General features: G+C 36.8%; 1 protein-coding gene across 1 annotated transcript; it reads left to right on the plus strand.

Moving 5' to 3' along the window:
• Positions 1-1,768: 1,768 nt before the first annotated feature.
• On the plus strand, positions 1,769-5,735 carry LOC106934190 (P2Y purinoceptor 1-like). Its single transcript, XM_088007123.1, has one exon. The coding sequence runs from the start codon at positions 1,842-1,844 to the stop codon at positions 2,841-2,843; it is 1,002 nt and encodes a 333-aa protein (XP_087863249.1). The 5' UTR covers positions 1,769-1,841; the 3' UTR covers positions 2,844-5,735.
• Positions 5,736-15,012: the final 9,277 nt, after the last annotated feature.

The following is a 15,012-nucleotide window of genomic DNA, read 5'->3' on the forward strand; positions in this document are numbered from 1 at the left end:
GGTTCTTTAAGGAGCCTGAGGTGTGAATAAAGACACAAAGCAATGGTTTTAGTTTTTGGTGCATATATTAGTGATTTGGGAAAAGAAAAAAAAAACAGACAATTACAAATGCACAATGAGAGACAAATTAACTCAAAATAAATCAATTCCAAGATCATAGAGTTCTTGTCCTTTTTCCTTAGCTCGCCATCCTTGGATTCAGACGAGGATCTGATCCATCATGAATAAAAAACAAAAAACTAGACCTAAAAGGCCAGAAAACCCATTAAGTGTTTTATCAAACAATTATGTGCAAACATACAAATGCAATAAATATCAAATTCAAATGCAATTATTAAATATCTAATAATTAAACTAAACATTTCAATCAAGTTAAATTAACCACAATTTAAATAAACAAAAAGAATATCAATCATATTTCAAACTAATCAATTTAAAGTTGAAAAGTTGAAATCAAAGCTCACTTTCAAAATCAAGAAAAATAAATTAACTCAAATACTCAAGCAGAGTGAAGGAAAAAATAAATAAATAAACAAACATATTGTGCAATATCAATTAAAATGTAGCTACATCCTATTTTAATCATATCAATGCAAAAAGTGCCAGAACTTGCACAAAACCAGTGATCATGTTACCTTTGGGAAGAGAGTGGGGCCTACTAGGGTGCATTCACACTGGAACCTGAAGTGACCCAATTCCGATTTTTTTTTTTTACGTAGTGCGGCCTGTATTCGATCTTTTCATGGCAGTGTGAACAGCACAGGTCGGATTCTTTTTCGAATGTGACCCATATCCGATACGTATCCAATTCAAATGCGACCTAACGTTCAGGGCGCATTCATCCGAACTGAACCTCACTGTTTCTCAACAAATCTCACTATTCTGCGCAAGAGGGAAGAAAAACAACAACCATGACGAATTATATGAGGATTAAGTTGTTAATGTGCTGCTCTGGTCGGACAGCAACTTAAAATATGTAGGCTAAGCTCCATCGTTTGCCTCCATGTTTACTTCCACGAACACTGAGCACTTCTTTTTATGGCGGTTGGCAGAACACTGAGAACGCTGACGCTATCGCGCCCTCTACTGCGTATGCGGGACACTTTCATGTCGTTTGCCCGTTCACACTGCAGAACGCATAAAGGGTCGCATTTACTGGCAGTGTGAACGGCCCCGGCAAAAAAAAATCGGAATTGGGTCACTTCAGGCTGCAGCGTGAACGCACCCCTAGACTGCGATCACCCGTTTCAACCTGGTGACGGCCCAGGTAACAAACGCCGACAGTTCTAACAAAACAACGCTCTACTGAGCAATCGAAGCAGAAATTTCATGCTAAACCAATAGTGCTATCACACAAACAACTCACCAATAGATCAAATCAGTGGATGCAAAGATTTTGATGAATTTGCCAGGAAGACGCCAAACAGTCAGCCACAATCACGGTGGAACAGATGATGAAGTTCAACTGTGCGCTAGAGGCGGGGCTTTAAATAAGTTGGCAGGTTTGGGGCAAAACAGGAAGTGGGCCCGCAAAAATAAAAGTCTTGACTAATTAACTAAATGCGGGTTACACAGCCATAATGTGAAAGTTGCATGATCTTTGAAACGAATGTTCCAGAAATCCGCTTTTGCCCAAACAAAGTTCAGGTATTTTACCTGGAATTACAAACCTGCTCCAAGCCAAGCATGTAATGACAAGACACTTTCCTTGGAATGGGTGGTTCGCCTGCGGCAGGAATTCAAGGAGGAAGTCATTCAGGTTGCTTCATTCACTCGACTTTCATTTTGTGAGAAGCGCCTCGGAGGAGAAAGACATAACTGAGTTGCTTCTGGAAGACAAAATGAATACAACCAACTGCATAACCAGACATAAGGACTTATTTGAAAATAAAGTCCTGCCTGCTCTTTACATCTTTGTATTCGCTGTCGGACTGCTGCTGAATGTATGGGGAATTAAGTCTTTGCTGCACAACTGGAAGAAACTTCGGATTATTAACATTCTTGTTCTTAACCTTGGACTAGCAGACATGCTGTATCTGCTGACTCTCCCCTTTCTGATTGTGTACTACCTTAAAGAGAGTAAATGGATCTTTGGAGAACCTTTCTGCAAGGTAACAAGATTCTGCTTTAAACTGAATTTATACTGCAGCATCGGATTCCTCACCAGCATAAGTGTGTACCGGTACCTGGCCATTGTCCATCCAATGAGAATAAAGGGGAGACTGACTTCAACACACTGTGTAGTCAGCTCAGTCCTGGTGTGGATTTTTGTAAGTGCTCAAAGTATTCCAGACATGTTCTTCCCTAAACATTCAGAGAACATGACTGGACAATGTTATGATACAACTGATTTGAAAAATGTGGAGAAATACCTGCATTACAGCCTCAGCTGGACGTTCATCGGATTCTTCATCCCGTTTGTCATCACCGTGGGCTGCTATGGACATTTGACTCTTGTTATCTGCCGCTCAAATACGGTGAAAAGGAATCAGAAACAACAAATCTTAAAACTGATGGTTTTATTGCTTTTCCTCTTCTCATTTTGTTATGCGCCCTACCATGTTTTCAAGAACCTCAGCCTGTATTCCAGAGTTCAGTTCACCAGGGCGATTTGCCCCACATGGAATTCTGAAGTTTTCATTGCACATCAGGCAAGTCGTGGTCTTGTGAGCCTGAACAGTGCTCTTAACCCGCTGGTTTACTTAAATGTAAATAAGGATATGAGTGTTCAGTTGAAGCAGATGTTTTATCAAGGTTCACAGAGTTTCAGACGTTTGTTCGAGTCCAGATCCAGTTCTGTGCCGGTGCCACAGAGTGAGGAAGAAGCTGTCAGTCCTTTATAAGAGAAGGTCGGTTTTTTTCTGACTGTCACGAGGGAAGGGGTTGTGATGTTCTTTTCGCTTTGTATTCTTCCTTCTTCTTGACTAATTAATCAAACTTAACTGTCCCTGCTGCAATAGCAGAATGGAGAAAGTCTATTTTGAACATACTTGGTTGAATGTTTTTTTTTTTTGTTTTCATCCACATAGTCAAAATTATGTGTACCCCTACACATTTATTCTTTCTTTCAAATGTTCATTATGAATACACATGCACATGTAATCCAAAGTTATTCAGACTAAACTCAAATTACAGTTTTTATGAATGATTTTATTTATTAAAACAAACGCATCCTAAACGGAATAACTGGTTTGGTCTTGATTTTCTTGGTAGTAACTCCCATAAAATGTGGCAGCTGGATGTCTGGAAATGAGTCTTTTACGTCACTGTGTAGGAATTTTGGCTCATTCATCTCTTTTGATTCAGCTGCACTGGAGGTTCATTAGTGTTGAGAGAAGATGAGTTATAAAGATTCCTTGTCTGTTTGGGCGCTAATGCCACCGGTGAATTTCACACCATTTCCTGTCTTTTACTCATTATATCCTCTCATATACCCGGATTCAAAAAATGCTGTGCACTAAGAACTGAGACCATCCAGAGGTATCAGCGTCAAAATAATCAGCATTTATTCAAGACAGATGCATACTATCATCACAAAAGCACATCACAAAACTCAAAGCACAAACAACGCATGAATTTACCTGAGAGAGGGAAAAGAACAAAAGATGCAAATGAGAAACAAAAAGTAAAGACATCTTTGGAGAATTGCAAAAGCAAATCTGGTTTGCTTCTCAAATGCACACATTTTTATTTTAAAGGCGTATTTTTCTCTTTAATTTATTCAAATAAGGCGTATCGTTGCTCATCCAACCAGGAGCTGTTTCAGACCCTGTTAAAAGTTGGAAACTCCCTACAATTTGTTTTCAAGATCAAACACCAGTTGTCTCCTTTATCTAAACAAGTGGAAGCAGAGCTTCTCCTCCACTGGCCTGAACTCATGTTGTTTTATGGCTTTTCACAGATCAGTGTGAAGTTGGAACTTCTCCTGATTGCTTCCCACACAGACAAAGGGCAGATCAAAAGATCTAACAGGCAATCTGTTATAACTACAGGTAACCTAAAGATTAGTCCAAAAACTATATTTAAGCTATTTCATTCAAGACATGTTGTTAATAACTAGGAGAGATTACAAATTAGATTATGTGTTTTACAGATATTCTATGTTGCATTCAGATTTACACCAGCTGTTTAAATCTTATCAAGATGGTCCAAAGGTTAAACTCACACAAACAGCCACAGACCCCTGTGAATGCCTGCTCAGTCCACAGGGAGGTTAAGAACTGTGTTTTAAATTATAGAAAACTAAAAACTAAACTATTTTAAATTCAACTTATTGTGTTATATTTAATATAAACATCCTACAAATGAAATGCCGATTGGACCTTGCTGTTAATTTTTTATAATATTGTACATGTGATTAAGTTCAAAACTAGCATGTTTAATTTATTTTCCTAACGTTAGCCAGATTTTAGCACATTAGGTTCCTCTGGACTTGATAAGGTGCTATTCAAACACCATTAATTTACATTTACCGCTCTAAATTCTCTATGATTTTTTAATTTATTTTTTTTCCAGATGTTAAAGCTGCGTTGGGTTGCCTGCAGGATTCATTGCCTGCTACATAATCCAAGTGTGTTCAAGGTTAACAATTTACTGAAACCAAATGTCACAAGATAACAAGAGAAAAAGAAGTTTTTGTAGAATTTGGCGCGACCTAAATACCTGTCTTTACGAAAGAATGAACTCACACACTGTTACTTTCAAACAACACACACATACAGAATAAACACCATTTTTCTCCATAATGTTGGAATTTATTTACAAAAATACTTGAGACTGCAAACTGTTTAACTAGAGTTGCAACATTTAACTAAATGAAAGGGAAAACTAAATCATTAAAAGTAAAAAAACAACAAATACCAGTAAAAACAAATAAATAGAAAGACGCAGTGACATCACAGTTCAGTGGAAATAAGAATCAAGTTTAATTTTAAGGAATGTCGAATGAGGCCAGATTCGCTTTAAAATAGGGATTGCACCAACACTTTACTCTTCAGTGTCTTACTCTACTAGTAGCAATCATGTGACAAAACTGATTTTTCTAAGAAGATGTATAAAAAAGTTGTATCTTGTATAAAAATGTAAATAATTCACCAAAGTGGTTCTGCAAACTTCAGCAATGATACAAGAATAGAGGCTTTGCCTGGCGCAGTAGTTAGCCCCGCATGTAATGTGTAGCATAATGTCAGGCTTTTCATCTGTCCAACTGATCAACGTTATCGTGCGTGTTGAAGCTTTTAACCCTTTCATGCATAGTGGTCACTACAGAGGAGAGCTATCTAAAAGCCATTTTCTTGTGCTTCTTGTGGGTTTTTATGTTATAAATAAAAAATTGATGGAATCTCTCCTCCTGCTCACTCACTGATCCCAGATTCTCAGGAAAGCAATCTAAATGTGAGGACAAGTGATGCATTTTCATTCTCATGTTGCATTCATAGTTCGAAGTTGACCTGATTGAGCAAAACCAATGTGATCTTTGGATTCAGCACATCAACATTACCCTATAGCAGTTGAAAAACTCCAGACAGTTTTTTGGCTGTTGATCAGTGTAATCAACTCTATTTGTTTGTTTGTTTGTTTGTTTGTTTAAAGAATTAGACAATGAAAACTTTTGATTCTTTGTGAATTTATTTATGTAATCTACAAATCTGTCAGGACATTTTCTTTTCTACAATTAATATTTCCTATGTTGGTTGTTTTGTTGATGAAAATAAAAAAAATCCTTAGAAAATAGAGACCCAAGTGTACATTTTATTTAATTTCCAACTCTCTTTCTTTGTAAAACATTCTGAGCTGTAGGCCCTATCGGTCAGCTATTCTCACCATGTGTTTTACTGCCAGCTTCCCTGCAGATGTGCATCAGGTTAACTACATGAGTATTTACATATTCCTTTAATAAAACCCTCATTTAATTAATTAATTTATTTATTTATTTTTAGCAGATTCAACTCTTGGTAATATCGTTGTGTTCAAAGACCAAGAAAGCTGCAATGTCAGTGAAGCTTTGAAAACTAAGAACACTGTGAAACATGGTGGTGGTAGCATCATACTTTTTTGCTGCTGGTACATTGGACCTTCTGAGAATGAGAGGAAATCCACAACAAATTCAAGTTGTTTTTTTTCTAAATTGTTGGTTTATTACCCATAACCCACCCAACAAGAAAAAGCTTCAAATTATTCCTTATTCTTTTATGTTAATAAAAATAACTGCATGTACATTTCTGGTTCCAGAGTGAGATTTAATTTATGTGGCTTTAGTAGCTCTTCTATTTCATGCCTGTTTTAAAATAAATAAAATATAATAGTCACTGTGTAGAAACTCTGATCCATTAATTTTTGCATACTTGTTTTGATTCAGCTGCACTGGAAGGTCATTAGCCAGATTTTAGCTTTATCTCTTTAGTCAACAAACTATTTCAGTCAACAAACTATTTAACTAGAGTTGGAACATTCAATTAAACTACTAAGGGAAATTAAAAAGATAAGGGAAACTAAACTATTTAAAGTAAAAAACAACAAATACTAATAAAATCAACCAATTGAAAGATGGAATGCCATCGCAGTTCAGAGGAAATATCTGTTAAAAAGTCAAGGTTTTTTTTAAGGAATGTGGAATGAGGCCAGATTAGTTTAAAGCTTTAAAAAAGAACAACTGGAATGTCTTAACACCTTTCTTGTATGATATCTTCTGCGGTGGCATTGCGGCACTGTTCTAGGCAAAGTCTTTTCTTAATTAGATTTTTCTCTTTCATTGAATCCTCCACATTCATTTCCATGTCTTTAACCACATTTCATCTTAGATCAGACAAACATCATATATATTTTCTCTATATATCAAGAACTTGAAACATTGACTTTGAAACTGTCTTGTCGTTTTCTAAGCTCCTATTTTTGTTAGCAAATTAAGAAAATCCTCAGAAAGAAATTCACATTTAAGAATATCACAAGGACACCCTTAATAACCCACATATAAATATGGATTTAGCAAGAAAAAATCCTTTAAACTATCATAAACCTGAAAAGAGATTAATATAAGCTATTAATTATCTATAGTGAATTATTGTCGCGATCAGCAATTAACGGGTTAACGGGTTAACCTTCATTGGCTAACAGCGATGAAGCTGCATCGCTGTTAGCCAATGAGCTGCTTCCGTCCCACCCACCACCTCCGTCTCAGAGCGCGTTTCTTGCTCTGCCCTCTCCGTTGCTACTTCAGCGTTGAGCGGCTAACTGAACGACGGATATTTATGGAAAACAGGTACAAAACGGAGCAAAATAAATTGTTAGCAAAAGTTGCTGCCGTTAAGCACGATTTTATGTATGTTTATGTCTATAACGATACGTTAAGTTCACCCATATTAAGTAGTTCGGTTCTTTCTGTACTTCTGGTTGTAGAGTGTCTTCGGTTAAAGGCGGCGCCATTTTGTGCTGTTAGGCTGTCTTGTAAAATCGGTGAGCAGATTATTTTACCTCTTCATTGTTTATTTGCACTTTTATGAGTTTACTGTTGAGTAAAATGTTTCAAACATTTATTAAATAAACAGTTTATGATGTAAAGTTTTACTTTTACTTAAGAATGTGATTGAATTTGTAAATATTTAAGCTATTGGGAGAAGTCTGAAAAAACATTTTAAAACCAATTAATTTTTTCACTATTTTATTTTCATTGGTAAACATGGTTAATGTTACCAGCAGCACTTCCAAGTACTAACAAGTTGTGAAATGTGATTATTTGAAAAGTCATTGTGTTTTATAACACTGTCTTTGACAGGTTAGTTTTTTTCTTGCACTGTCTGCTGTATGTTGGATTGATCTGTTATTGATGGAGAGCCAATCCCTCAGATGAACCAGTCAACAACTTCCTTGTCTTCACTGCACATTGTGGTAGGCCAACATTTTCTTTCAAAAACACAAGATGGCAACTTTTAAAACTAATCTTTTGTCTTAGTCTTATTCATTTCACATCTTCTGTAAGTAACTGAGCCTTCTGGTCTAAATCATTTAATCTCCTTCACATTAAGATTTGGTGAAGTGAATCTTGACTTAAGTCTTTTAAACAACTTGAGTGTTACACTTAGCGTTAGCTACGGCTGTGGATTCTGTGTTTTCCTCTGTTTCTTATCTGCATACACACAGACTGCTGCTGCTTACATAACCATAATTACATTTGGCAACAGTCACACATACACAAAATAAAACTGATTACACTACACTTTAGGGAGCGTAATCAGAGGAGAAAAATAAAAGCTAAACTCGCGTTACAATCTTATCTTCACTGTCACTCCTAAGGTGAGCTGAGTGAAGCCCAGAGCTGGTGGCGGTGAATGTCACTCTGTATCTGTTCCATTTGTATGACTTGCATGGCTTGTAACATTTCATATTTTTTTTTATCATGAAAAGCCTGTTTCATACTTAACCAAATCTCATTATTTCTCTAGATAATAACACTGAGGGGTTTTGGTCAGGTCCCAAAACTGGTAAACATACCTGGGTTGTATACTGAGGAAAAAATGAATGAACTACAACACTACTTTAGAGACAATGTCAGGGAGGGTGCTAACCAGCAAGCCTATTGTCTACACAAACTATTGCTTGACATCAAAGATGTCCACTGAATAATTATCCGCAACAAGGAATTTCCCTTCAAGCAGGGAGAAAAAGGCTAGTCGCCCAGGGTGTATGTCTGGTAGACTGAACATGGGCAGATTCTGCTACCTCTGCACATCTTCTGCTCTTAAGTTCTTAGCTAGTGCTTGTTGCTGGCTAAAGGAAAAATGAGAGCTGATTGTCCAGTTTTAATGTGCATGCAGGGATAAATCCACTAGTGATAACTTTAAAGGGCTAAGCCTATACAAAGCAGAACATTTATTTCTGCTGTAAACACAATGAAAATATTGTAGGTTGTTTAGTTTTTATAAATTTGATAGAATATTGTCACACATATATCGACATTGGTGTTTATGTTGCAATGTATTCTGGGTAGATGACATGTGCTAGGTCCTACAGCGCTTCCTCCATCCAGCTGGAATAATAATTATTGCGCAGTTAGTAACATTTATCCATTTCAGTTTTAACCAAAGCACAAGAGGAACAAGAGGAAATTTAGATGAGAAGGATCAAATGAAAGAAGAGAAGAGAATCGACCGAAAAAGTTGGTGTACTTTGAGCTGCTTGGAAATGTCAATCCGAAAATATGCTGCAAAGAGCTCCTGTTTCTAACTCAAGCTGTTATATGGTCAGTATCCAAACATTTCGTCAAATACATTAGAATGTTGTGTTTCAAAGACTTAAAGTAGGTACCGGCAGCGACGCTGTTTCCACTCAGGAATGGGAGAGAACGCGCGCTGATCATAGAAAATGCCCTAACTTCCCACCATCAAAAGTCCTTTTTAGAATATTTTTTTTCCAAAAGCAACACTACTGTGTTAAAGTTAATTGATTTTCCTTTCCAATGATACCAGTTTTATGTATGTTGAAGCAAATTAAACACTTTAAATTTCCCAGTAATTTTCATAATTTTTTCGAAAAGCCGCATTATTTATGCTAATTCGAACACCCCTCCTGACACATAGTTCAAGAAAATCAGTTGGCGCGTCACGAACATATGACCAAATGAGTCAACAGTGATATCATATTAAACCTTAAACTATAGGCTTTCTCTACATACCCGGTTTGTCAAGGATTATTTTTTTAGTTTTTTTGTAAATCATAAAAGTGTCAAAACTTCGTCAAATAGCGAACGAATTATAAAAAATAAACCAGACAAACTGGCTATCAAAATAAAGATTAATTTGTTAGCTTTAATATAATACAGGAATCACACTTGTAGAATCAATGTGCGTGACGCGCCGAGCATATCATCAACGAAAGGCACGTCGCCCCTCTAGCATAAAAAAATGGAGCCGCCTTCTGTGGACGCTGCTGACTGTTCGGATCACTGCTCTATTCCGGACGTACTAATTCCATATTTGGGTAAGTTAGACACACCTTCTTACATCAGATATCTTTAAAGTAATGTAAAGATAATAGTTAGCGTTATTTTGATATGTGATTGTAGCTTTTTAATCCGGTGTGGGAAGGCGGTTTCTGCCAATCTGGTCGGGCTTTCTCTAACTTCGCCGTCCTGTTAGCAAGCTGCTTGTTTTTAGCTGGGTTTCTATATAGCTTACGCTTAAAATACAAAACGGAGTGGTAGGAGATGGAGCGTATATGTGTGAATTTAGATACCTGGTCAATAAAATAAATAATATTGATTGTATATTCTCAGAGAAATGGGTTCGGTCTTGGAGCGGATTTTTTTTTTTTTTTTCATTAGTGTGCCGCTTACGCTACAACCAGCGGTTAAGAAACAAAAATATCAATGCTCATTATACATGCTAGTTATTAAAGATACGTTGTTACTTCATTTCTCATATCGGACTCTTTTTATAGACTATTTAATTTTACTTGTCTGGTGACATCGCAGCACAAACGTGCGAGGTTTCACAGACGAGAGTCTGTGAAATCGATCGATTTCCCAATGTCTGTGTACAGAAAAACATCCGACATGACAGTTCATGGATGAAAAAATAAACAAATGAACATGGTGTTTTTTCATGTTTATTAGTTTTATTTTGTGTTTTTTTTTAACAATAAGATGTGTTCATTTTTATAATCAAAATCAACGTGAGCAATAAAGAAAATCAGGGTATCTAATTTCAGTAGAAGCTCAAATACATGTAAAGCTTAAAAAAATTTGATATTGAGAATATTCATTGCTGCTTTCTTGTTTTTCAGTGAATGATGACTACTACTCGTTAAAATACATCCTGCTGTTCACTGGAAAAGGGCGTCGACCAAGACCACCGTCCTTGGCCTGCACATTCCAAACAATTCTGCAGTTTGTTCTCCTCAAAAATCAAACTGAGGCATCTTGGGAAGCTGTGTCTAACCTCTTCATGAGTGCTTTGTCTGGTGAAGTGACTGGATGTGTCCAAAAAGAATAAACTCTAGACAATTTTTATGAAAAATGGCACCTTCTTTGGCACTTTTTCAGATGGTCGCTAATAGTGAATTTTCCATTAAAAAAAGGAAAAATCTATATTTTCTGTGCCAGCTTTATTAAGAAAACTACTGAAGATAGCCCTAAGTAAATGTCTTTATCTGATGCAGCAGCCTAATTGACATCTAGGAAGGAAGTTTCTATGAAACGCATAAAACAACAAACATTTTGGAGCAAGTCAAAAATTGTCTAAAATACGAATTTTTTAAAAAACGCCTCAAAATCCATCTTTCCTACCTGCAATATTAAGGAAACTATTGAAGGTAGCCAAAAATGGATGTCTTTATAATGTTCAGCAACCTAATTTACTTGTACTAAAGAAGTTTCATTGAAATCCAATGAAAGATACAAATTTGAGGAGTGGTCAAAAAATACTCAATTTTGTCTATTTTTGAAATTTTGTTCCGTCGGTCAAATTAGCTTAGGAAGCATTTTTGCAGCCAAATAATTTTTTGTTTGACTGTCCCAGACCCCTACAAAAAATTGGGCTTGTTAAAATCACATAGCAGCCTGGGAAAAATGGCTTTTGGGCCTTAGTTTCAATATATATTTTTTAATATCATATCCCAAACATGCCATCTCTGCTGTCAGGGTAAATATTGAAATTTCTGTTATTTTAAAAATTCAATTTTTTAAAGAACCTTCATTTTTAAAGTAAGCTAATTATACTGCACATTTTCATGTTTTACAATATAATTTATATCTATTTAAAGAATGTAATTACAAATAAGTGTTAAATTGATTTATTTTTTGAGTAATCGACTTTCAAAAACCACATCTTTTTCTACTCCAAGGTGTGTTTGTGGGAAGGTACACCTAACCCCCAAAATCTCAAAAACCGTTAGAGATAATGGGCTGAAATTTTTTCTGCTCTTTTCTGGTAATACACTTAGTAGAAAAATGCATTTAGAGTACCAAAAATCTAAAGAAAAAAAATTGGCTGCCGGTACCTACTTAAAGGTGTTTCTTTGTCACTTTAAACCTTGATTTATTATCTTCCAATTTGGTTTGATTTTGCGTTATCTCCTGCTAAAAGTGTCGGATCCTGCTAATGTTGTTTGCTATAGCTACTAGGGGTGTAGTGATACAATAATCTCACAATACGATACGCGACATTCTGCTCATGGTATGATATATATCACAATGTTCGGCAATTGATACACTTTGATACACTTATGATTTTCTGAAAGATTTTAGAGGGACAGAGTGATTTTGGTGATGTTTTGTGTTCATAGGCTTGGATTTAATCAGTTTTCAGTTGGATTTAATTAACTGAAAACTGATTAAAAGCATCAGCTACACCAGTGGTCCCCGAGCCATTGTCATCATGGCAATCCTCACTGCGCCCAGACTCCGGCTGCGGGTTTCCCCTCTTTGTCTTCCAACTCAAAACAGAGCCGTCTGCACGTTCATTCTTCAGGTAATCCTTTATATACAGAACTAGAGGTGTGCCGATCGATCGGCCACCGATCATAATCGGCTGACTTCCGTGAAAAAGTGTATGATCGGTACGTTCATTCTTCAGGTAATCCTTTATATACAGAACTAGAGGTGTGCTGATCGATCGGCCACTGTTCATAATCGGCTGACTTCCGTGAAAAAGGGTATGATCAGTGATCGCCGATCACGGTCTCTTGTTGCCGATCACACAAACCGATCACCTGCATCTCATTTCGCAGCCTGCCTGTGCAGCTGGTCTCCTCTTTCCTTCACACCGCGCAAACGCGTAGCAACAAATCCTAAGCGATGTGGAACTATAACGCACTGAGTGAATGGGGAAGTTTGCGTGTTGCAGCGGAAAATTGAAGCACGTCAAAATGCATCAACACAACGAAGCTAATACGACATAAAAACAATGCCATACTTGACGGAGTTTGGCTACATCGAGGCTCACTGCAGTAAAAAAGACATACGGAGGATCAGATAGCAGGTAAAGCAGCGCACAGCTACAAACACTCACCCGGATTAGCATGACGGTCAGAAAGCTAAACAAATAACCCGCAAAATTATTTAAGTCTTCGAGCTGCGATGTAAGACGCTGGTTCTGCTCTCCTGTTGAACCGCTGCTACGCTACAGGTAGTAATATTTCACAGACGGAGCGCCGCTTCTGCTCCACCTGGTAGTGACTCTCACACCGAACCTCTGCTTAAAGCTGCAGCATCTAACTTAAAAAAAATTAATTTTACATACGTATTAAAACTTTCGCTGTCCTAACATGAGACAGATAATCTCTAAAAAATAATCGATCTCCTCCTAGTTCTGCATAATTACTCCGCTCAGTCAGAAACAACCACTCAGAACCAGCAGTAATCAGCTAGCCGCCATGCTATCAGGAAGTTTTCATTCAGTAACTCTGGATTGTTTATTGTAATGGAACCTGTTTTTGCCTTTGAATGTTTTATACTTTAATTTTTTTGGCAATGTTGAGAGGTTTTATTTTGGCTCTTTGCATTGTTTAGCCTCTTCAGAGCCTTCATATGTTATCAGTCTGTTAAAGATAGTATTATCAATAGCAATACAATTTGCACAATGCCTGCTTTGTTTAGTTTTCTTCTTGGAAAAAGTTATTAAAAACAAGTTTTTGTCTAAATTAAGGTGAATTCATGGTTCCTTTTTCCACATAATGTAACCGGTACTGTTTATGATTGAAAAAATAAAAATTTATATGATCGGTATCGGTGATTGGTATCAGTGATCGGCCCTCATGGGTGATTGGTATCGGTATCGGCAGGAAAAAACCTGATTGGCACATCTCTATGCAGAACAGAAACCATTAAGCTAAAAACAAATTACAAAGTGGATGTCACTGATCGCTTCAATATCCAAACTTTGCATTAATTTTGCAATCTCACTACTTTTGCCGCTACTCCGTTTGCGCTGCTACACCGTTCCACTTCTCTTTCACGGTTACTTGCGCAACCTTACTTCGTTTCTTAGCAACAAAACACAGCCCATTGTTTTTTGTTGAAGATTTGAGATTTCTAAAAACAAAGGAATCTAATGTTGCATTTCATTTTTTACGTGTGAAAGCTCATTCCCTGTCACATAACAGGAAAAGCTGGTTTTTGACATTTCTCTGACATTCTGAAAAATATGGTTTACTTATTTCAGCATAACTCCGGTTTTACTTGGCCTATTAACACAATTTAAAAACTGGTGTGTAGTTTATAATGTGCTCTTTAAGCATAAGTTGAAAGTGAGACTGGCGGAGGCGGAGTCTTGCTGCTATGCCGTCACAAATCAAACATGTAAAAAAGACGCATATCAGCCTAAGGACCCCTCTGGTTTAATGGATCGATATTCGGGGATGAAAAATCAATACCTTCTGAGGGGGGAAAATATCGATACATATCATAGAATCGATTTAATTATACAGCCCTAATGGCAACTATAGTAGATCACATTCTTGTGATCTACTATAGTGTGATCAGCTATCTGCTACTATCACATAGCAGATAGCTGATCACACCTATTTGTTTGAACAGATATGTTGTGAATAACAGCACACAAAAACTTTGAGGCAGTTTATCTCAATCCAGGCATTTTGTGAGCTGCCTCATCAGTCTCCATAACCTTGACGACATTTTATTTAATTTTTGATTCTCTTTGTGAAATGTTGTGAGACTGAGACCCTATTAGTCAGTTATTCTCACCGTGTGTTTCAGCTTTTTGTCAATTTCACTGCAGATGTGCATTAGGTTAACTATGTGGGTTCTTGGGTATTCCTTTTGGTTTATTTATCAGCTATATCTAACATGAATGTTTACAAATAGGCTAGTAGGTTATTCTGTAAAAAGATATCTACAATTGTTGACAGGCAGAGCCCTGCGGAAAGGGTTTGTGGTTGTTTTTATTTGAACTGATAAATTTAGCTACAGTTGAACTTGAGTTTGAAGAGGAAGTTATTTAAGTTGCTTTCGTCGACTCCACCTTCATTTTGTGAGCAGAGCCTCAGAGGAGAAGAGCTGAA

This window comes from Poecilia mexicana, unplaced genomic scaffold (genome assembly GCF_051168715.1).
Source record: "Poecilia mexicana isolate PSO_F unplaced genomic scaffold, ASM5116871v1 scaffold_7, whole genome shotgun sequence".
NCBI lineage: Eukaryota > Metazoa > Chordata > Actinopteri > Cyprinodontiformes > Poeciliidae > Poecilia > Poecilia mexicana.